The sequence below is a fragment of the Uncinocarpus reesii genome, genomic scaffold (assembly GCF_000003515.1).
Source record: "Uncinocarpus reesii 1704 scaffold_1 genomic scaffold, whole genome shotgun sequence".
In the NCBI taxonomy this organism is placed as follows: Eukaryota; Fungi; Ascomycota; class Eurotiomycetes; order Onygenales; family Onygenaceae; genus Uncinocarpus; species Uncinocarpus reesii.
In genome coordinates, this window is record NW_003052500.1 from 2,994,873 (window position 1) to 3,016,949 (window position 22,077).

At 47.7% G+C, this 22,077-nt stretch overlaps 7 protein-coding genes across 7 annotated transcripts; 4 read left to right on the forward strand and 3 right to left on the reverse strand.

Annotated features, from left to right (window-relative positions):
- Positions 1–1,075: 1,075 nt before the first annotated feature.
- On the forward strand, positions 1,076–1,324 carry UREG_01214 (uncharacterized protein; the record flags this gene model as incomplete). The annotated part of the gene is made up of 1 exon (XM_002541652.1): positions 1,076–1,324. The coding sequence occupies one exon, from the start codon at positions 1,076–1,078 to the stop codon at positions 1,322–1,324; it is 249 nt and encodes an 82-aa protein (XP_002541698.1).
- A 1,587-nt stretch (positions 1,325–2,911) lies between these two features.
- UREG_01215 (uncharacterized protein) lies at positions 2,912–8,873 on the forward strand (the record flags this gene model as incomplete). Its single annotated transcript, XM_002541653.1, has 8 exons — positions 2,912–3,390; positions 3,452–3,587; positions 3,638–4,219; positions 4,289–6,327; positions 6,406–6,967; positions 7,027–7,329; positions 7,390–7,666; positions 7,726–8,873. The coding sequence occupies 8 exons, from the start codon at positions 2,912–2,914 to the stop codon at positions 8,871–8,873; spliced, it is 5,526 nt and encodes a 1,841-aa protein (XP_002541699.1).
- A 250-nt stretch (positions 8,874–9,123) lies between these two features.
- UREG_01216 (T-complex protein 1, epsilon subunit) lies at positions 9,124–11,370 on the reverse strand (the record flags this gene model as incomplete). Its single annotated transcript, XM_002541654.1, has 8 exons — positions 9,124–9,198; positions 9,226–9,314; positions 9,391–9,550; positions 9,618–9,755; positions 9,818–10,466; positions 10,522–10,811; positions 10,869–10,952; positions 11,287–11,370. The coding sequence occupies 8 exons, from the start codon at positions 11,368–11,370 to the stop codon at positions 9,124–9,126; spliced, it is 1,569 nt and encodes a 522-aa protein (XP_002541700.1).
- Positions 11,371–11,797: 427 nt separating this feature from the next.
- Positions 11,798–12,757, forward strand: UREG_01217 (uncharacterized protein; the record flags this gene model as incomplete). The annotated part of the gene is made up of 6 exons (XM_002541655.1): positions 11,798–11,804; positions 11,875–11,986; positions 12,055–12,081; positions 12,269–12,602; positions 12,656–12,681; positions 12,739–12,757. The coding sequence occupies 6 exons, from the start codon at positions 11,798–11,800 to the stop codon at positions 12,755–12,757; spliced, it is 525 nt and encodes a 174-aa protein (XP_002541701.1).
- Positions 12,758–13,324: 567 nt separating this feature from the next.
- Positions 13,325–15,981, reverse strand: UREG_01218 (uncharacterized protein; the record flags this gene model as incomplete). Its single annotated transcript, XM_002541656.1, has 7 exons — positions 13,325–14,355; positions 14,448–14,742; positions 14,796–15,039; positions 15,091–15,124; positions 15,227–15,261; positions 15,601–15,741; positions 15,935–15,981. The coding sequence occupies 7 exons, from the start codon at positions 15,979–15,981 to the stop codon at positions 13,325–13,327; spliced, it is 1,827 nt and encodes a 608-aa protein (XP_002541702.1).
- Positions 15,982–17,427: 1,446 nt separating this feature from the next.
- Positions 17,428–20,285, forward strand: UREG_01219 (uncharacterized protein; the record flags this gene model as incomplete). The annotated part of the gene is made up of 2 exons (XM_002541657.1): positions 17,428–17,639; positions 17,702–20,285. 2 exons carry the CDS (start codon positions 17,428–17,430, stop codon positions 20,283–20,285), a joined length of 2,796 nt encoding a protein of 931 aa, XP_002541703.1.
- Positions 20,286–21,071: 786 nt separating this feature from the next.
- On the reverse strand, positions 21,072–22,070 carry UREG_01220 (uncharacterized protein; the record flags this gene model as incomplete). The annotated part of the gene is made up of 1 exon (XM_002541658.1): positions 21,072–22,070. The coding sequence occupies one exon, from the start codon at positions 22,068–22,070 to the stop codon at positions 21,072–21,074; it is 999 nt and encodes a 332-aa protein (XP_002541704.1).
- Positions 22,071–22,077: the final 7 nt, after the last annotated feature.

Below are 22,077 nucleotides of genomic sequence, written 5' to 3' on the forward strand. Positions count from 1 at the left end.
CTCGGGCAAGCTTTGTTAAATCTTCAGGAGTCAGGACTCAGCATCGCTTGCGCAAAGCTGACGCCGTTTGCTGTTAGCTCAAGCACAAACATGACTATTATGATTGTGCTGAGAACGAAGTGGTTTTGAAATGGGTTGTATCAGTATTGGTATTTCAGGGAGTTGATTTTGGCTGGCTGGGCTCAGTGGCTGTCGATCTTGTCATCAGGATGAAGGTTCTCGAACTTCTTCGGCAGCTCGGTTGAATCTCAAAAGGGCGAAATGCGACTTCCCTCGAAATATCTACGAGAATGTCTTACCAGGCATAACATTGCCGGGGTGACTTCTTTCACTGGAAGCCAGTGCAATATTTGCTGATGTCAGGATCCTCTCTGTTTAATCACCTTCCCTTGCCCTTGACATGTTTTGGCAATGCACACAGCTGTCTCTTTCGGGGTGGGAAGATCGTCAGCGGAGCGAGGCGGGAGTCTAGAACGACCCCCATCAAAGCTGGAATTGCCAGAAATGGCCGATGGTTCCCAGAATCACATCAGATGGCATGTTTTAAGATTCCATCACCAGCGCCGTGGCTGTGGGATGGGGAAAGCCACGTTCAGGGGGAAGTGACTTTGCTGCCGCTGTTCTGAGGACGTGTCGGTGAACGCATTGGTTGATTGGTCTGTTGGGAGTAGGTCACGCGGAGCCAAGTCGGCTAATTCCAGGCCCCGCAAACGGCGTCTATTTTAGCGCCGGGGAAGTGCGCGCTGAGCTCCGAGAACCAGGGCGATGGGATGGGAGGATTTACCCCAAAAGACATCGACGGGGAGCTGGATGTGGAAACCCGAGGTGGATGGGGACGACGAAAGGATTTGAGGCTGCTGTGGCTGCTTCCCGCGGTTTCAAAGAAACGACGTGAATGCGGCTGGGACGACGTAATGAAGGTGGTTGCAAGTTCACGTGCGCTGCGAGGCTGGAGGCAATGGAGGGGGGACCACCTTGGTAACTTGGTTGCGGTGAGCAGATGGCGGACATCATGCATGGGAGGATCGGTTCCTGCATTTCATGTCAAGGGGTTCTGCACATGATGGATATCATCATGGCTCCAGCTGTTTCATATCACGGTGGCAACCACACACAGATGACTCTGGGAACAATTCCACTCTCAATCCCAAAGGCACAAATTGCACAGGGCAAATTGAATGACAACCCAGCTTGTTTCAGAAAAGCTAAACCAACTACTTGCGTGGATGAATCAACCGACCAAGATTACCAAACAATGTTTTGGAGACGCCAGGGGAAGAGTTACAATGCCCTTGAGGTATTTCTGCATTCGTTTGTGGTGTGAAGACAAAACAGTTTTCGTCAACGCTTGTGCTACATCTTGCATCTTACCTTCACACGAGTTTCGTCAAGTTCCAAAGGTAAAACTCGAATGGGATGCATCAAAAGTACCCTTTTATTGGATAAGGCTCCCCCTCATCGTCCCCCGGATTGTCATTGCTGTCATCGATGATTTTGGATGCGAATTGCGATCCAAACCGGGGACATCATGTCAGTCGTCATGGTGTCGCTCTCAATGGTTGGCTTCCCGTTTATGATTCCGTATTCTCAATCTCTTCAGCTTGAGTCAGCTAGGTTTCGAACAACCTATTGCTGTTCCTTTTTCTTTTTTTCTTGTATCTCTGCGTTGTGTGACGGAGTTTACTCTTGTTGAATGGCCGTCAGGTCCCAGTGCCATTTGGCCCAGCTTTGCGAGTTTGTGTAAGCTGACGGAGCCCGCCTTATGCGGTGCATCCCACCAAGAGACATCAAGAAAAGCTGCGGGTGACTTGCCCCTCGATTTGCGTAGGGGGTTGGATTCGCATGAATCCGTGAAGCGGAGGGAGCTGGGATGTGATCCTCCGACTGAAGAAGGAAGGACTGAATCAGGGACAGAATGGTATGGCTCGAGGGAAGATTTGCGGATGATGGTGACTTAACTTTCCGGATTTCCGAGTTTCGTTTCTGAGGTAGCATTAGCGGATAGGTGGACTTATGTTCGTCCGTCGCTGCCATGGGACTTTGCTGAATATGAAAGGGGAGGTGAGTTACGAGATACCATTCTGTGGAAGGGGTAGAAAAGGTATCCTGCCTTCAAAAGGAGTTTATGAAGGAATTACCCCCGTTTTCGAGTGAGCCCGTTTAAGCATCGGACATGCCTGTACGACTGTGTGTGAGCTCCTGTGCTCCTGCTCCTGAGCTCCATGTTAGAGTCCTGTGACCTGACCACCAAGACACACTGACTAATTGGTTCGACTATTATCACATCTTTTTGGGAATGTCGAAGCTTCAGGGCTTCGGCTTTTCAAGCTCAAAGCAGGTTGCGATGCTTCTGGGGCTTGAGGGACTGATGCACGTATTCTATTCAACTCCTTAGCTGTCCACGGCCAATTGGATAGGAGGAGAAGTAAGGCAAACAGACCAGCCGCGAGATTATCTCGCCTATCCCTCTTCCATGATCGTTGCTTGCAGAGCGCTGGTCCATGTGGGGATGTTGCCTGGATGCCAAGACCTGGGGATAGCTGCCCCCCAGACGACCAACATCATTTCATTGCTCAGAAGTGATTCTAGCATCGTTTATACTAGGCGCCAGCGGCATTTTTCAATAATGGTCAAACTAATCGAGATGCTTGTCAAAACTACCTGCGGGGTCTTTGCTCGTTCACCTCGTTTTCCCCACCATGGTGCCTACGGTTGCCTGGCGTTAGCTCCTCAACGTCGAGCTTGTTTGGCGTGGACAAAAGCATTCAAAAAGCTGCGGTAGCCGACGTCCATCGACTTCATTCCTCGCCCATCTTCCATTTCTCAATTAATGTGTTGCAAATTTCTTTCTCTAATCCCCATAACCCAATTGTGTCGTTCTTTTTCTTTTGCTGCGAAACATCAACGAGCAATGGAGCTTCCAAGTCTTCCTGTCCCGTTGGCTGAGTTTGTTCCTTACCTGGGCAAACAAACCCGTCCTGATATCTTGAATGAAACCGCTCTGAAGCCTTTCCACCTTTACGAATCCAAATTACGCGAGATTTTCGCGCAAGAGCCAGAGAACAAGGTCGTTGCAGACCCTCATATCAATGTTGTACCTGTATACACTGGCCACGAGGGCCAACTAAAGGTGAAGCCTAGAGATTTGGAAAAGGAGTCTCCCGCGGAGAGCGATAAGTATATTCTTCCATTAAGCACCGCATTCCGCAGGGATCAAGGATCCCCTGCCGTTGTGCCTTCGCTCCGTGAATTCAAGGACAACTTTAGGCTGTTTTCTGAATCCTCCCTGGTCGATTTGGACTGGAGCAATGTCGTCGTTGCCGGGAGTGCCGTGACAACCTGTCTCTTGCCTCTTTCTGGACAAGTCAAATCTTCCCGTAGGGCTCAGAGGTAAGTCGTGATATATCCCCTCGCTGTTCCGTATTGTTACCGTTTCTAATTGTGATCACAGGGAATTTTATCACGAAAAAATTGCTCCAGCCTCAGATGTTGATCTGTTTATTTACGGCCTGAACGAAGAGCAGGCTATCGCAAAGATCAAGCAGATTGAGACGAGTATCAGGAATAGTATTCTGGAGGAAACAACTGTACGGAAACATCATATCCCTAATCTTCCAAAGCTCACGATTCGAAATAGGTTATTCGAACCAAGAATGCGCTGACCATCGTTTCAAAATACCCTACACGCCATGTTCAAATTGTCCTTCGCCTCTATAAGAGCGTGTCTGAGATCCTGACAGGATTTGATGTGGACTGCTCTTGTACCGCTTTTGATGGCTCACAGGTGTGGATGAGCCCTCGGGCGCTGGCTTCGTTCGTGACACAAGCCAATACCATTGATTTGACTCGACGATCTCCGTCATACGAAAACCGGCTTGCCAAGTACTCGCATCGTGGGTTCGAAGTATACTGGCCCAAACTAGATCGTTCGAAAGTTGATCCAACAATCCTTGAAAGATCTTTTACTCATGTGGTGGGATTGGCTCGCCTTCTGGTGATGGAGAAACTCCCAACCGCTAGTGCTAGAGACAGCTACGTTGACCAACGCCGCGCTGAGCGTGACAGACCACCTTCAACAAAAGAGAAATTCTATCGCAACCCCCATGGGAACCTGAAAGAATATCAGCCAGAGGATGTGGCAGAATGGGTCGAAGACGAAGATGTCTCCAACTATCACACTTTTACTATCCCCTATGGACCGAAATACACCGCTAAAAAGGTAACAGCTTTATCTCCAACTCGAATGGGAAATTGTTGGTTTTATGGTTGCTGACTATGCGTGATATAGATTGAACGATTATTCTACAAAAAGGATCTCCTTCTCAATGCCGAATGGAACAAATCAAAAGAGCGTACCGTGAACTTGCATAGGCATCCTGCCTTCTTCGGCGCTGTCGAACATGTTATTGAGGATTGTTGTGGGTTTTGTCCTTCACCAGCCACAGAGGAGGAAATCCAAGTTGCCGAAGAAGAGAGCAAGAGATTCATTTCTGGAAAGATTCAGTTCATGAAAGATGATCCCGGAAGACAAGCGATTGGCAGTTTCAACCCAATTACAGACACTGATTGGACTGAAATGGCCTACCTTGGAGACAATGTTCGTATCTGCCAAGCAATTGTGGACAAGGACCTGGAAACCGTCAAAAGTTGCTGCGCTCAAGAAGGCTTCAAAATTGACAAACGCGACCACACTGGAAGAATGCCCATTCACCTGGCAGTGATGTGTAGCACGCCTGAAATTGTGCAGTGCCTTGTTGATTCCGGTTCGCGGCTTGTTGCCCGGGTTGCTGGTGGATATACGGTACTTCATTTAGCAGCTGCCCGTGGAGATCCAGAAATTTTGAGAATTATTCTTAAAAAGAGCGAAGCGAACAAATCTGAACACCTGGAGAAGTCGGAAAATAAACTGGCAGACGCAGAAGAACAGCCATCGAGCGGGGATAAGCATGAGCTTGAGTCTCAAGACCCTGAGGACGATGATATCTCGATCGTTCAAAGTTTGACAGACGGAGCATATGCTGCTACTCAAGGATCGATGGTTGTGGTTAATAAGTCTAATCCCGAAATGGAGAACCCCCCCGAGGAAACGGATGATGAGGGAGACGAACCTAACTTTTACGACGATGTTAATGTGGTCTCATGGGATACGCCAATTAACCCCTTGCAATTGGCTGTGTTGTATGGCCATGCCGAAATCGTTGACATCCTTGCTACGGAATTCGGCGCGAATGTCTCTCTGCCTATCATCTGGAGAAAGGAAAATCACCATGCATACCATGACGTTACGCTTTCAATGGCTCTGGCCACCTATCATCCTCTCGAAAAGTCAAAACAAGTTCTGCGAACCATGTTAGAGCTGGGTGCATCTTGTACACAGGCCGATATGAAACATATCACAGCTTTCCACTCTATTGTGATGGAGGGTGAGGCTGCTTTGATAGATCTTCTATTTGAATTGGATGGGCCTGCGGCCCAGCTAGCAATAAATCACCCAGCTATATTGCCCCACTATGAACCGGAAGCACGCATGCCCTTATTTACTGCGGTGAAAGAGAAGGGTTTGCCAATGATTGAGAAGTTACTGGAGCATGGCGCAAGTGTCTCGGGCCCTAGTGAACGTCTTCGACGCTTCTGGGCACGCCGAGAGTCGACTAAAGCGAATATAGTGGAAAACTTTTTGATACAGCCTATTATTGCGGCAGCTCAATTTGGAAGTCCCGCTATTATCAAAGCACTTTTGGATGCTGGCTCCGATCCCAACGCAATGACACGCGCTTCATACGCCGTTCTATCCAGTCGCTATTCTTCAGATGGTGGTCAAACTGTCCTTGATATCATAGCTCGGAGAATCGCATATCTTCGAAATCCAACACGCCAAGATTCTCAAACCAAGTCTATTTCTCCCAAAGCTCCGGTTTTGAAGCCCGATGCGGATTACTTGAAGGGTCTGGTGGAAGGAAGTTATGAGTACTACTTCGTTCAAAACGAACTGGAACTAGCCAAGGCTGCGGTGCAGGTAATTGAGGAACGTCGCAAGCGTGATTTGAAGCAGGAGGATGAAAAACAGCAAAAAGAGCAAGCGAAATCTAAATGGGCGGAGGCTGAACTGAAGTCTCTAGAAGGTATCGAGGCAATATTATTAGAAAAAGGCGCAAAACCCTTCCACAAACTTCATCCCGGTTTCAAGGAGAAGAGCACTCGCCAGGTGCACCAACCAAGCCGATCATCATACCCCGAAGAGAAGCCCAGCGAGAAGGAGTTCTCAATATCTCATATTTTCCGTGACCATGATGTTGGAGAATTGAGTGATCCTGGCTATATGCAGTTGTATGTTTCCTTCACCCTCTCTTTTCTCTGTCTCGTTTACTTCTCGTTCGCTTCTTTTCCGCTAACCCTATGTTTTAGATTCGAGGCTGCGTGGGAGGGCGATATTCAGAAGGTTAAAAGCCTTACCCTAGGTTCCTGGGATGCCGACGAAAAGAAATTGCCACTCCGTATCACGGCCAAAAACAAGCGGAATATTGATCCCTTTACGATTGCTGTTTCTCGAGGTCATTTTGATTTGGCCAAAGTCATCCTTGACATTGTCGAAGCCCAATACACCCCTAAAACCACCGTTCCGGCCCGTAAGGTATACAAAATTGTGGTTGATGCCGCGGAAGATGAATATTCTGAAAGCGAATCAGAATCGGGTTCTCAACCGGAATCGGAAAAAGAAGACGATCATGGAATCTCTGTCAGATTTAACCTCGTTGACCAGCAACACACGATAGATGACATTCGAGAGTTGACTAGTATTGTCAAATCCTCGACTCCTCCGTGGGCGGTGATCACTAATTTCAACGTTGACATGGCTTTTTTCTTTGACACAGCCCGTAAGAAGGACGCATTCACAGAACGTATCAAGAATGGGTACGACTCTAGCATTCAGTCATACGTTTATGGAAAAGAACACCTCACAGGTGTGGTTAGTAAACCTTGTTTACCTTATACGAATTTCGTGTTCTGTGCTAACCCGTGTTTCAGGGCTTTTTGGAGAAGCTATGTTCATTGCCAAATTATAATTCAAATAACTTATTATTCAATTATGCTGTGGAGAAAAATGATTTGGATGCGGTGAAGTTCATGGTAGAGCAGAAATCGAACTATCATGATGCTAAGGATGAGGCTGGACCTCCATTCCTTCACATCACCACGGCGATATTTAAAATAGCAATTGAACGTGGTTACACGGATATGCTGGACTACCTTATTTCTAAGACTGGAACCCAATTCCCTTTCCAAAGTCTGATGAAGAAAGCGGGTGCAAAGCTTGACTCGAAACCAGAGGTAAAAATTTTGAGAACTTCCGTGTGTTGCAAAACAGATCTTTTCTAACGTACGTTGCAGAGTTATCAAGGTCTCACAGTCTATGGAAGGAAACGTGAAGACTGGGCTGCCGAGGATGGCGAGCAATGGAATCACGGTTTCAAGGACGAAGATAATCTACTTTTGCGTGCTGCGTTTAGCACAAACCTTGATTCCATCAAATGGTTTCTTAGCGACATCCCGGAGCAGAAGTACAAAGAATTTGCTGCTGCATATGCGGATGATAAGCATGTCAAATCGTTTGAGACTGTTCCCGGCGGGTTTGAAGGTGTTTTATCATCGTGGTTGCATTCTCGACGTAAGTGCTACTTCAATGCGTTATCAAATCAAATACAGATGTCCTAACGTCGCTACCAGGTGATTTGGCACTCCATTGTGCAGTACTTGGTAACTCTACCAAGGAAACAGGCGTTGCTCACGTGGAAATGATTCTCGACGCCGTTCCCAGTTCCCTAAACGCTAAGAATAAAGCTGGAATCACAGCATTGCACGCTGCGTTTGCGGGTCAAAAAATAATGGCGGCCAGGGCACTTGTGAAGCGTGGAGCAGATCAAACTCTCCGTGATAATCAGGGCCGCAATATGCTTCATTATATTCTGTCCCCGAATAAGTCGGGCAGTAAAGCTGTCCTCCAGTCCAGCCGGTTGTTCAAGGCACTATCCAGTGTTTTGGACAAGGAGGTGCTCCGCTCGCTAGCAATACAGAGATCACGCGTTCAGCCAGGACGGACATATAGCTCCTGGGGAATGCAAACACCTTTGGCGGAGTGGCTTGAAGGTGCTGGTGACCCAGAACCGGATATGTTGCGGACGATCCTAGAAGCTACCGGTGGACAGGAACTATACGTTCTTGACGACAAAGGGAGTTATCCTATTCACCAGGCCGTCCGGCGAAACTTAATCTCAATAGTCCGTGTCATGCTTGAAATGGATCCTAAACTTGCCCTCCTCGAAAATGCCACCGGTGTAACACCCCTGGAACTCGCCGAGAACAAGCTTTTCGAGGTCGTCCTCTCGTCTCTAAAACAAGGAACCAGAAAGATCGAAGGGGGTGACAGCGCAGAACTCTGGAACGGAACTCCTCGTATTTATGAATCCCTTTATGAGGATGATCGCTATAGATATGCTCAGAGAAGGCCGCCTCCAGAAGAAGTGCACAAGCGCGAGAAGGAAGATAAGCCTCGCTTCGCATCATCTGATCGCGTTGAATACAAGCTGTATCGCCTGCTTCAAGAGGTTGCGGGGGATAGTAAAGCTCAGCGGAAGTTGATCAGTTTGCAGGATGCTAATCAGCTCGTGAAGCGCTTGGCTGGAAGGAAGTGGAAAAAAGCGGCAGAAGAAGATGGCGAGAATGACGCGAATAAAAATGACGAGGTTGGTAGATTTCTGTACTCTCGGACGGCAAACTGGGAGGTTGACGAAATTCTGGAACAAGAGAAGAAAGAGAAAAAGGAGAAGGAGAAGGGGAAAGAGGGCCAAGGGAACAAGGACAGCGAAATGCCTTGAAGAAGCTGCTCTTCAATGTTTCCTCTATTGGGAATTGATATATATTTATACTGCCATTGTTGATATATTTTTGGATTTCATCTGTTATTATTGACAGCATGATCTAGAGCAAGCTTTGGAAGCTAAAGTTGTAATTTTATCTATCACTGGGAATCCATTCAAAATTGTTCCCTCCCAGCAAAACATCATTCATTCAAAAGTAGAAAAAATAGCATATTCTACTCCCAGTTATATTAAGATGAATGGGCTCTTAATATTCTTCGTCTTCTCCTGCAATAATTACATTGTTGACCTGAGCAGTGTTAGCCAACAGACGGAAGGATAACTAGTATGAATTTTGGAAAACGTTTACCTTTAGCACAAGTCGACATAATTGAGTGGCAAGAAGTAATTGTGCGCGTTTACCAATCAGTGGATCAATAACAAAATGTTCTTTCATGTCTGCAATGGAGTAAGTAACCGTTAATCAAATCAAAGAGGCGAAAATCAGAAATACCGTTGCTGCCAGTCTGCATACAATCAACTCCTAGCCTTGAGTTGTTCTCCTTGACTTGTCGTGATTTGATGGCGGCAAGGGTCTCAATCGGGCTCCACCCCGAGTTTTCGGCTAGGGCCATGGGTACTGCATCCAAGGCATCTGCGAAAGCGCGCATGGCATACTGGGCCAATCCAGGACACTAGGGAATTTGAGACAAGTTAAGATTGCCTTTTCTAGAAAATATGTGTTGTTGCGTTTTGTCTCACCTTGTCAGCAGCCTCTTGAACAGCAAGTGAGCATGCAATTTCTGCTGCACCTCCACCATACACAACACGATTATCTCGGACAAGGTTTCGCACAACACATAGGGCGTCATGTAGTGATCGTTTGGCTTCATCGATGATCTATATCAAAGGTCAGGTTAGTATGACACTTTTTGTGGACAGATTTGGGCTAAGCATCATACCATCTTATTGCTTCCTCGGACAAAGACGGTAACAGCTCGACTGTTCGCACATTCCTCAATCACTAACATTTTCTCCCTGGTGGTGCCAAAAGTCATTTCCCTAACCAAACCAGCAGTGCCTAGCTTTTCTGGGCTCAAGTCTTCAAATCGCGGAACGATTCTACCATTGGTTGCAATGGCAATTAATTCAATTTCGGGGCCACCAACCCATCGAACGGCAGGTAGGTGATTTTGAAGCAGTAGATGGTTGGCTTCGTCATCGAAACCCCATTGGCAGATGACAAGATTCGCGCCGGTATCTTTCAGCTGTTGAATCATTTCGGTAAACTTATCTTTCTCGTATTCTTGTAACTTTTTAAATTCCTCGACACTGGTGATATCAAGCTTGTGTTTAGTTTTCGGTTTGGGAGGTTCGAATGGGCATGTTAAAATTGCGAGTTTAGCATCTCTGACTTCGTCAGGCATCTGCGGATGGGAGAAATCTTTGTCAACAATAACGCCTTTTACGAGAAGTGAATCCTCCAAGGATCCTCCGACTTTGCCATCGACTTTAATCAATTCAAAATCGACATCTTTCCTTTCTAGATCGGCAACTGAAAGCACTGCACCAACGGCTATTTCGGCAAAATGATCATGTGCTTTGGAAACACTGCATATGCTAGTTAATTTCACCCGCGTTAGGATAGGGGAAAGGAGGCACTCACATTTTGCTGCCTAGCGAAGTCCTTGCTACCTTTAAAAGGTTTTCTTGACTCTCGCGAGAGAACTTAACCTCGTCGCTGATTTTATCAAGATGTGAAACTGCAATTTCACAAGCTTGATCAAAGCCATCTGCAATCCGAATAGGGTGAATGCCCTTGTCGATCAGATCGGCCGCTTGTTCCAGCAAGGCACCAGCAAGTACAACAACACCGGTTGTGCCATCTCCTATTTCATCGTCTTGTGACTTGGAAAGCTCTACTAATAACTTGGCAACGTGATTCGAAATTTCCATCTATATTAAACGGTTTAGCCCTGTAATACGCGGAACGACTAAAGAACAGGCACGAACCTGGGAGAGGATGGTAGCTCCGTCGTTTGTTACAGTGATGTCTCCATCAGGGGAAATTAGAATCTTGTCGAGGCCTCGAGGACCCTACGAAAGGAAGGCAATAGTAGTTAGCCAAAGCCTGCACATATAATTTAAGGGGGAGACTGGTACCAAAGAAGTTTTGACGATACTAGCGACTGTTTTGGCAGCGAGAATATGTGATTTAACGGCATCGGTACCGTGCTGTCTTTTCTTCTTCCCTTGGCTATACGAAACATGTTAGGGTCGGTCTGTATAGTGGATATACGGGTTGTATGCATACTCTCGAACAACTATGAATGGTCGGCCTTGTTCATCTTTTACCACAGAGGCTATGGCGGAAACGGATCAGATCTCGGATTGTTCTTCAAAATTCAGCCCTGCAACGCCAGTTACATACCTTGTGACATATCAATATCTGTTCAACAAAGTTGTTAGCAGGGGTTATCTGAAGGAGGGGCATTTGCACCGTACTCATCGCCATATTGAAATAGTACCGCGGCGCGGTTAAAGCCCTTGCAAAGCCCGGTGATTCCTAGCTAGCAATTCAAGGACTGCGTAACCAAGCCAGGAGAGATAGGAATGAGGGAAGAGCACTAGCACCACGGAGCAATTGTCGCCTGTTGCTCTGAGGTTGCTGATTCTGGAGATAATTTTGGCGTGGACGAGCTCGTTGCCCACTTGAGTTTAGCCTGGCCCGCACGCTTGCTTAGTCACCCCTCTCTCAAAGCGCGACATGGGAATCATCAAAACAGGAGCTCGCTCGCTGAAGCTTGCGATCCCATGATTGTTTTTGCGCATCCTCCATCAACCATATTTTTTGCTCATTAAACGGTAATTATCTATTCCGCTGCTTCCTTTGATCTCGGCTAGGGCTCACAAGGCCGGCTCCGCTTGTTTGACCGTTCACAATGCCTCGTTAGTTTCCCTGGCGCGCCCAGCGACGGCTATTCGAATAGTGGAAACTGACATTTTGATTTAGCAGCAGTTGATTTTAGTGAAGAGGAATCCGGCGGGGAATCGATACCTTTCAAGCCTGACCCAAAGGAGGAGGCGTCAAACCAGAGTGAAGCTGAAAGCGACGATGATGCCGAAGGCGTGTAAGTTGAGAAACCTTGGACTAAGTCTATCAGGCCTAACTATTGCTGATAGTTACGTTGTGGAGAAGATTCTTGGACATGAATTCGGCAAAAACGTGAGCTCGCTTCCCCTGCTATTCTTTTATCCAGCCGCTGAATTGTGTCACTAGAAAAAACTTCTATTCCAAGTCAAGTGGAAAGGATACGAAAGGCCCGAAGATATAACCCTAGAGCCCGAAGAAAACCTGTATTTCTTTCCCATGCCTTTCTAGGAATCGCGCATGCGTTAACTGACCCGAATAGCGATGGTGCGCAAGAGGCTTTGGATGAATATTTCAAGATTATAGGAGGGCGTCCTGAGAAACAGACAAAGAAGCGGAAATCGGTGGGAGCGGCATCAACGCCAGAGACGATGACATCTAAGAAAGCGAAAACCCTTGGTCACTCTTCAAACGGAACGCCGAATGGTGAGGAGATCTCAGATTGGACTCCGAAATCAAATAACTGGGACAGGGACGTGCGCGCCGTTGAAACCATTGTTCGCGAGGGTGATAATCTATATGCCCTACTTTACTGGAACAATGATAAGAAGATAAAGGTGTCGCTCCGACAATGTTACGAGAAATGCCCGCGAAAAGTAAGCCACAAAGGCCTATTATATGACTATATCCGCTAATCCTAAATTAACAGATGTTGAAATTTTACGAGAATCATCTGTATGCTAAACTGTGAGGAAACGACTTCTGGGCAGGTCAGGCTAACCGGTTTTGCAGGGTTTTCAAAGACGAGTAGTTCTCATTGATCTGTTCGACTCGGATTTTAGCCAATACACTGGCAATCCCCAGGACCTGGCGCCTTTGACTTCAGTCCATTCTGAGACTTGAAGTTGTCGACACTCCTATTTCAATCAAACAGCTAAGACACTGTTATCTTCAGCCAATGTTGTTTTTCTTACGGTTTCATAGCTTTCTGCAATAAGTTGAGCAAAGGCTTATTCCGTTGTTATAGTTCGATCGGTTTTGGTACTCCCATTTTCCTTTTCTTTTCCTGTTTGGAGAGGTCATTTACATGCGTTTTAGGCTAAGTAGCATGGCGCGACTGCTTGTTCCCCGTTCTCAGCTTTGATGGGGAATTTAATCTAGGAGCTATTGGTTGTCATTCAAGGTTTCGTCTCATGTCTCTTACATATTGTTCCTTTTTATTTGTAGTGAGCGCATACCTCAAGCCCTAGAGCGGATGACTGAATGCTTCATTTCCCGAAAGAAAGTTTCCCACTTTCAGGCTGTAAAAACCGCTAAAGGGACATGTAAATATGTCGGATAGGGTGCTAATGAGTGACAGTAGCACCTTTACGGGGTATTATTCTTCGAGTCCAACCACTTGCCGCAGCGTCATGAGATATTGCCCACGAATATCGAAATACTCCGCACCATGTTTCTCCTGCAATTTTTGCACATCATAGCCATTCCCGGTTTCAAGGAGGCGATCCTCTTCCTCTGTCCATATTCCAGGAATATCAGTTGGAACGTCACTGCCCTCCTTCAGGCGGTCCAGCACCATATCAGCCAGGTATGGGTTCATGGAAGTATAAGAAAGGGCCTGAATGATCTGCTCTTCGTCCTTCGCTCTGCCTGTTTTAAGTCTTGATTCAATCCATTGGTCAAGCTCCTGGATTTCTTCTTTTTCCTCCTCGGTCATAGCTTGGGAATTGGACTGTGCCCCCTCTGGAATACTAGGAAGGGTTGGACGGAGCAAATTACTGAGGTCATCCATGTATTGTGAGGGGTCAGCGAAAATGTCTTGAGTGGGCTGGACTTGTGGTGCTGTTTCATAGAGCTCATTGGGTTGCGAGGTGTTACTGGATGTTGGAACTGGTTCCGCAGATGTCAATGCACCGGAGAGGATGGGCTCAGTAGATTTTTGACGAGTTTGAGTGTCATCATCAGTATCATCCTCGATGGTAATGACCACGGGTGGAGATGCGGGTTGTGAAGGTGCTTCACTGACCTCGTACCGAACGGCCCGCTTCGAGACTGTGGGTTCGTCGAGGTAATCGATGATCTGTTTCCTGGAATTGTTGGAATTTTCTGGGGTTTTGGGCGAAGCCCTCGTAGATCCCCCTGTTATCGTGCGCCTCTTTTTCTTGTTGTCTCTCAATCGTTCTTCGCTTGAAGCGTCAGATTCTCGGAAGGTTCGTTTCGCAGATTTATGCGTTGGTTCTGTGACGTTGGACATTTGTTTCTGGGCTATTGGGCTCCTTTCAGTGTGTGGTGCCTGACGATCGCCTTTTGTTGATAGAGCGGGGGATGATTTCTGGGCGCTTTCTTTCTTAGCCCTCGACCTTGCAACGTGTTTCGGACGAACAAATGCATGGAAATAATTTTTCCATTCTGTTGATGTATGTGCACCCTAGATAATCAAGTTAGCAATTGTAGTGGATTCCATATCGTCGGGGGTGTGCCGTACATGCAACTTAGCGTACTCATCCCAAAATTCGTCCTCTCGAGCTGGGTCGATATCCAGGATTTTGGATGCCGCGCGAAGGAGCCCATTTGTTTCTGAATCCGAAAATGAGACAGGCGGTGCAATGGGTTGCTGTCGGGAGCGGCCTCCGATGGGTTCAGTGCTGGCTCATCTCGAATTGAACTCGAGGGCGGCGTAGGGGGATCTGTAGCTGCGGCAGCTCCCGCGGTATCCCCTTTTGCAACTGGCCGCGGGCGATCTTTCACTACCCGGAGGTAGCGGTCACGCCACGATTGGTAAGTATGTTGAGGATGCTAACACCGACTAAGCATGGACCACGCTGGTTTCCTGGATGCATGAGTCATACCAATTCTTCAAGCTGTTGATAAATCTTATTTCCCCTGATAGCACCACCGCTTTTCTCGATGGGCTTCACCCAGTCATAGAGAATCTGGTCATCTTTTGCTGTATATCCGGTCCTGCGTCCTTTCGCGGGCACTGATGTAGAGCCCACTGGGCGGATGGCGCCACGAGCGGGTCCCGCCCGAAACTCTTCTAAATCTAGAAGCTTCCCAGCTCGTAGACAACGGTCAACATATTTGAAAGAGTAACTATGAACCGTTATACCAAGTCGGCAGTCATGATGGAGTCAAATGCCAAACCTGCCAGGAGGGAGGTCCTTTTTCATATGATCAACTAGATGAATGTCGGCTAGTTTTTCTAACTGTACAATTTTGCCGCCATGACTCTGGTAGAACCTTTAGTATTTGGATCCCATCTCGATTTCGTCGCACTCACTTTGATGACGTCTGCGCACCAAGACCTCTGAGGCACTGTAGCGGATAAGAAGAACTTTAGGTTGTTAAACAGCGGCGTGGAGTCACTACCTGTCGCCATCTCATGCAAACCGAGGGTAATGGCTAGAAATCAACAGATCCCGTCATTATCAATTGGCTTCGGCTGCTTATTGCCTCGACGTTGTTTCGCGACGCGCTGGGGAAACCCGTGTGCACGTGGTCATCAGCGAAGTGGCTGACTCAGCATCAGTTGGCCAGTTCGATTGCGGCTGGAGAAGGCGTTGTTGCAAGCCTTCAGCTCCTTTCGTTCGGGCGGTGGTTGTGAAAAGGACCCTTGGACGACCTGATGGGGTCTTCTTAGGGGTGAATTTTTACCTGATATTCCGTGGGTCTGCTCTTTGCTTGTTTTGCATTTCTAGGAAATGGGCTTCTTTCGGGACATCACGCTCGTCGTTCTGGGCATCTCCCTTCTCACATTCCTCGCACTCTTTGGCAGAATCCCGGCGTTTAGGTAAGCTATAGCAGGGTCAAACTATGCTTCAAAGGACTCCGGAGACTAAGTGCTAGCAGAAAGACACCTATAGGTTTTGTTTATCGTTTCGTTTGGATCCGCGCCCCGAGGCTCTTTGGCTCGCTTGACTCAATCCTTTGCGGCGGCCGGTTCAAGCGGTACACTTCTCAAATTGGACAGTATTTATTTCATACAAACCACTCCCTTGTATTAGTATGCAGCATGTTGAGAACCCCATTCGACATAGCGTGATGTTGATATGATACTAGGTCTTCTTCCTCACACTCCTCATCTGCGCTGAGTTGGCATTTCTCCCGGTTGCATGGAGTAAAATTGGCTCGATACACCACCTATTCATACCGATAGTCGTCATTCAACCCTATATATTCCTTTACTTGAGTGTTTATACGAAATCGTCAATCACTCCTGAAAACCACGACTGGCACCTGCGGCTATATCCATACGACCGAATCATTTTCCATCCAGGAAACATTTGCCGCACATGCAGATTTCTAAAACCGGCCCGGAGTAAACATTGCCGTATCTGTAACACATGTGTTGCGCGGCATGACCACCATTGTATCTGGCTTCGCAATTGCGTTGGCCGAAACAATTATGTCTATTTCCTTTTGCTCCTTTTTTGGACATCTGTGCTACTGGCATATGGTTCTGCACTAGGACATCAGATTTTGGATGAGAACTTGCAAAGTGCATTAAATCCAGGCTCTCTCAAATCGTCAACCCTGGGACATTGGAGTAAAGGCCTTCCATGGTTGATATACCTTGAGATGTGGACGCTGGCGATTGCGGATAACGTCCGCGTTGGTGCTGTGTTCCTCTTGGCTTCGCTGACGGCCCCTCTATCCGTAGCGATGCTTTGTTATCATGGATACCTCATTTGGGCCGGAATGACTACCAATGAGAGTGATAAGTGGTCAGATTGGCGCGATGATGTTGCGGATGGCGTTGCCTTTAAGGCAGAATCTAGCCAGATTTATGGAACGCCGTATGAAAGGGATAGCAGAATCGAACCTGAGGTTAAATGGCCGAAAGCGAATGACCAAACGCTTGTCTTTACGGATGGCCAGCCTCCAAAAGAGGGCTTCCTGCTGACAGACGACCGTTTCTCCATTATACAGCCAGATAATCCCGCTGCTAGGGATGATTCAAGGTGGGTTAGGGTTCAGAGCATGAAGGAAGTTGTGAACGTCTATGACTGCGGATTCCAAACCAATCTGCTGGACTCACTCGGGCTAATGGTTCATGTCCCACGAAAACCCTACCAACTAGCTCACAATGTTAGCCGTAAATAGAGATTCTTAGACATGGCTGATTCGATGTACTTCGTATATGAACCAAACGTCAAACTATGAAAAGTTGCCATGAATGATAGTTTGCAAAATCTGCCGCTCTGTGGACGGCCACCAAGGCGCCAGTTTCAAACCCTTGATCCGATGCAGAGTTTTCTTCATCTCTTCCGCGAGCTCGTGTAGAGATCTAGAGCGGCTACTCCGTACACGGTACAAGGTTCAAACTTGGATGGCGGACTCGGTAGAACTATTGTCCGCTTCACTCGGTATCCATCACAAAATTAGCTCTTCAAAGCATTACCACCACCGCAATATCAGCTTGATTCCTGTCATACTCCGTCCACTCCTGTGTTGTCTTAAACCCGCCTCTGTTTAGCCACAATGGCTTCTACGCTCACTCGGGAGGCAGCAGAGCAGTCATCAAATCAGGATAGAACTAAATGCACCGCGCCGGAACTGCTTTTGAAAGTCGTTTTGGCGGGGACTTTGAGCCATTATGAGACGCGAGGCATGATTGACGATAAGCGATTGGAGCATATGCTGCTTGCAGGGAAGCAAATCCTGTACAAGAGTCATCAAGAAAGCGATGTTAGGTATGCCGTACTTGATTTCGTTCCTTGTTGGATTCTTACCCTTGCTAACTCCTTTTCGATAGGCAAAACCTGGGCTTCTCTCCTGCTATATGGCAAGGCCTTACAGATGTGTTAACAAAGGCTATTCCTGTACTCGAGTCACAGTCCTTTGCTTGGAAAAACCCCGCGAGCGCGAACTATGATGGGTCCTCGGCAAATTTAATTGCCTATAATTATTTTTCTCTAGTCAAAGATATCGAACGCCTGAACGACCTGTGCACAATCGCACGTAATCTGCTTGCCACCACAAAACGGGCCCAAAACCTGGCTGCCGAAAAGGGATTTGACCAGCGCATCTTGATGTTGATCGATACCTGCGTTAGAGTTACCGCAAGAGATATGATGGGAGAGTACCCGAGGAACGAAGAAAGGTGGCAGAAGGTTGTTAGTCTCTATAAGAGATTATTGATAACCTGTTTGCAGTTTCTTCACAACTTTATCATGCACAATGAGCACCGGAAATTGGTACTGTGGTTAGATCTCTTTGGCTACCACCAGAATGGCGAATCTAGCATCATCACCCACATGGAGCCGTTGGATCAGGCGAATGCTACCCCGCAGGGCGTCGCTCCGATTGTCAGGGCCGGTGAAAGGTTGGTCAATCCGCCTTTACGAACCCTCTACGATCAAACCGCCGAGGACCTCCTACTAGAAACGATTTCTACGTTTCCTAGAGAACCAGCCACCATTAAAGAAGAAGCTGCCATGTTGTTATTGGCAAACATTAAGGATCATATGGAAAAGCTACTTGGGAGAAATTTGAAGGAGATCCAACAAATGGGTAAGGACCCAGAACGAGTTAAAGAAATTCGTGCCGCGCTTACTGCGATTCTCGGTGCCAAAGTCGATGGCTGGGCAGACTTGAGTGAGCGCCAGGGCGGTCCAAGCAAAGAGGAAGAAGAAACGCGGAAGAAGCCTATTTTGAGCATCGACCGAACTGCCACCACCGGGTATCCGCGCACTTGTTGGACCGATCTGCCAGATTTGGATGAATATGATGCGATAGCTGAAATCAATACACCAGTGACTGCGGGAGATAAATTGATGACGCGCTCTGCTCAGTCGGCTGCGGAAACGCTGCAAGAAGCCAAAGATGAGTTGATGGCGCGTTTGCAAGAAACTTCCCCTGATATGGTTGAGGGAGATAGCCAGTATGATTCCACAGATCGTCGTGGTATGCGCAGTGACGACGATTCACGCGGCACTGATGGACTAGCCGATGCGAGTGGCGATGAAGATGAAGACGAGGAAGACGACGAAGACGATTATAGAGGCCGGCCCGGCGATCAGCAGCGCGGATTGTTAACCGATATTCCACTTGTTCTTGGGCCATCAGAAATCGAAGCTTTGCCTATGATTATTCAGGCTGGCATCGTTGATAGCTTCGGCCCCAAGGGACCGCAACAACCCGGTGTTAGAAACATGCAAGCAGTCAGATGCCATATCCTGCTTGCTCAGGAAACTGGCCGAAATCTACTTAGGGAGCTTCTCATATTCATCGCTGCATGGGATCTTCCGGATGACGAGCTCTACTTCAAAATGATGGTGCAGATTATGGAAGCCGTTCTTAAAAACGGTTTAATGTCGCACGCTTATTCAGACTTTGGTCAAGCTAAAGATATCATCTCACCAGCGCAGGCGGTCGTTATCAAGATCCTTACGCATATTTTCAGAGCAAAGTATTCTCCGCCTAATATTACTTCGGCTACAGAAACACCGACTGGTCGAAGCTCTGTTCCTGTTACCAAAGTTGACTTGTACACTGTGCGCTATATTTTTACGATCTTCCGTGGTAACATTATCCCCGAAACATGCGCGCTTATATACCTCCAGGGCCAGATTCGCGCTGGGCATGCCCTTCCAGAAGATTTCCCGTTGAATCTGTGGGACATGGAGCGTGTTTACGAAGGCGTATACCAGTTCTTGGAATTTTTTGCTGTTCTCACCGAAAACACGGAATGGAAGAATTTACTTGTACAGTGGGAGATTGTCTATGATTTAGTTACTCTGATCAAGGAGTTGGAGGCAAGCATTCCCAAGGGGAGCCTGAGCTCCCTCACTGCTGCCGCGTCAAGAACTCAGGCCCCAAGAGATTCAGTGCAGCCCGACAATGCTGCCCCGGTGGCTGTCGAACGACCGTATGAGCCCAATGACCCGGAGCCCACAGATGCAGCTACCGTCAGTGCAGAATCACGAGCTCCATCTCCGCCAATGGGCAATGAAGATCCCTCGGAGTTTGAATGGCGCAACCTCAAGAAGCTAGTTATTTTAGTACTCTCTTCACTCGTCTGGAAGTGCCCCGAGGTACAAAATCAGATTCGCAGGTATCATGGAGTAGAGACTATTCTCTCTTGCACCAGTTTCGATGCACATAACCCGTACATCAAGGAGCATGCCGTCATGTGTCTTAAATTTTTACTCGAGGGGAATAGAGAGAATCAAAGGGTGGTTGAGGAGTTGGAGGCACGAGAGGTGATGAAGGACGACGGTGGAATATTACAGCGGAGTGGTTATGAGGCCGTTCTTGACGAAGTCGGGAAGCTGGCGATCCGGAAAAAGGACACGAACGCAGCCACTGCCGGCCCTTCTGGAGCTGAGAGGAAATAGGCCCTAGTAAGAAGAAAGACCTAACCCTAGGCGAGTCACTCTAGACCATGTCGGGTATCTATGGGATGCCTTCATTGACTCGATACTACACTTCCTCAGGGTCTGTGTTAATGAATGCGGTTCCGAATGAAGTTTGTTTATCAGTTTTCATGATCCTACATATCTGGTTACGCCTCTAGGTATCCTCTTACCATGAGGATCGTCAAGGGCCCATTCATCGAGGTCTCTTTTTGTCGGCCTCCTACTGGCCAGCCTAATAAAGGTCACTTCCAAAAACCTCCAGCGAATTTCTCAATTGTCTAGAGCTTGTTTTGGTACCATTATCAAAAAGATGATGACTGTTTCATGCATTAGTTGCACCGTCCCAAGGATCAACACTACCAAAATTTTTCCAGATATTTTTAAAACCTATTGAGCGAGCAACGGCGGCAGACTTGGAGCTGGCATCCAGTGCACCGGTAAATGAACACTGGCATGAAGTCATAGCACTCCTCACAACGTTGAGACCCCCTTCTGAAAGCCCAGTTGTGTCGCTCGCAATCGTGGTTTTGCCTCAAGTCAACCACGGCTCTTGCTACGCGTAAAGCCCTCGGCTCAGGATTATTACGGTCTCGATTTACCACCTCATTTGCGCGTGCCGTGAGTCTATCCTCGTCCCATTGTGCGCAGCGGCATGTTTTCCATCGGTCGCCGCAAAGGTAGCAAAACTGCACACCACAATGGCACCTAAGCGAGACCGCAAATATATTAGTCTTGGACCACGATGAGAGGGCTAGTTGAAAAGGCTCACATGATGTGATAACAGCCGAAACGCAGCTCTATAATTCGGTTGCAGTTGAAACATGACCGCCAACCATTTTCTTTCGCAAGTCGGAGAACTTCTTGCAGCGCCGGGTCTTCAAGACACTCGCCTTCGTGAGATTCTGCTTTGCAAAAACCACAAGTGATCGTCCCGCATATCTTGCATTCTGCCTTGCCGTGTTTTATTGTCTTTGGACTGATGAATGCCGAGCAGTCTGCTGAACTGCAATATACACGATTGGCAGTCTCGAGTTCTTTCTTTTTTCCTTGAAAGAACTCGATTTGCTCAGCTGAAAGGAACGGTTTCGCCTCCTCGAAGTCTATGACTTGTCGACAACATTTCGGTGGAAACAGACTCTCATCTATTGTCGAATCCATAAAGAGACGTTGAAGGCAGTTTTGACAATAGATGTGCCCGCAAATCAGACGTTTGGCTTCCCCGCCGAGTGTTGAGTCCGCACAAACATCACAGACGACCGTCTCTTTGGGATCTACTAGGCTTATATTTGCTGGCATCCTGGATGAGGACCCCTCGCTTGGCCCCTCGTTGCATGCTTCGTGGTGACCTTGTCTGCTTGATCCGATATCGAGCGTATGAAATTTCGAAACCAGCTTCTTCTCGACACTCCGTTCCGGTGCTTGTGGAGGCTGAGCCGTTCCCGCTGTGATGCCACCCAGTCGACAGGCAATCTCGCGATCTCGAATTGCGTTCGTTTCCTGTTCTGCATGTTCTTGAAGAACTTCCTCATCGCTACTCGCCGCGCTGGAAATGCTCTGGGCTATGCGCCTATCTGCAAAAGCGATTGCCCCGTTTTGGAGCTCTTGAAGGTAGAGTGCCTGGGCTAAGTCGGCATCACTGAGTTGGTCAGCACGGCCTTTGCCTTTCTTGAGATCATCCAGCTCTTTCAAATCATCTTCTTGAAGCTTGATTATCAAATCCGCCGTTTCGGCATCGATATGGTCATCGCCTTGTGGAGATGCCATGGTTCCC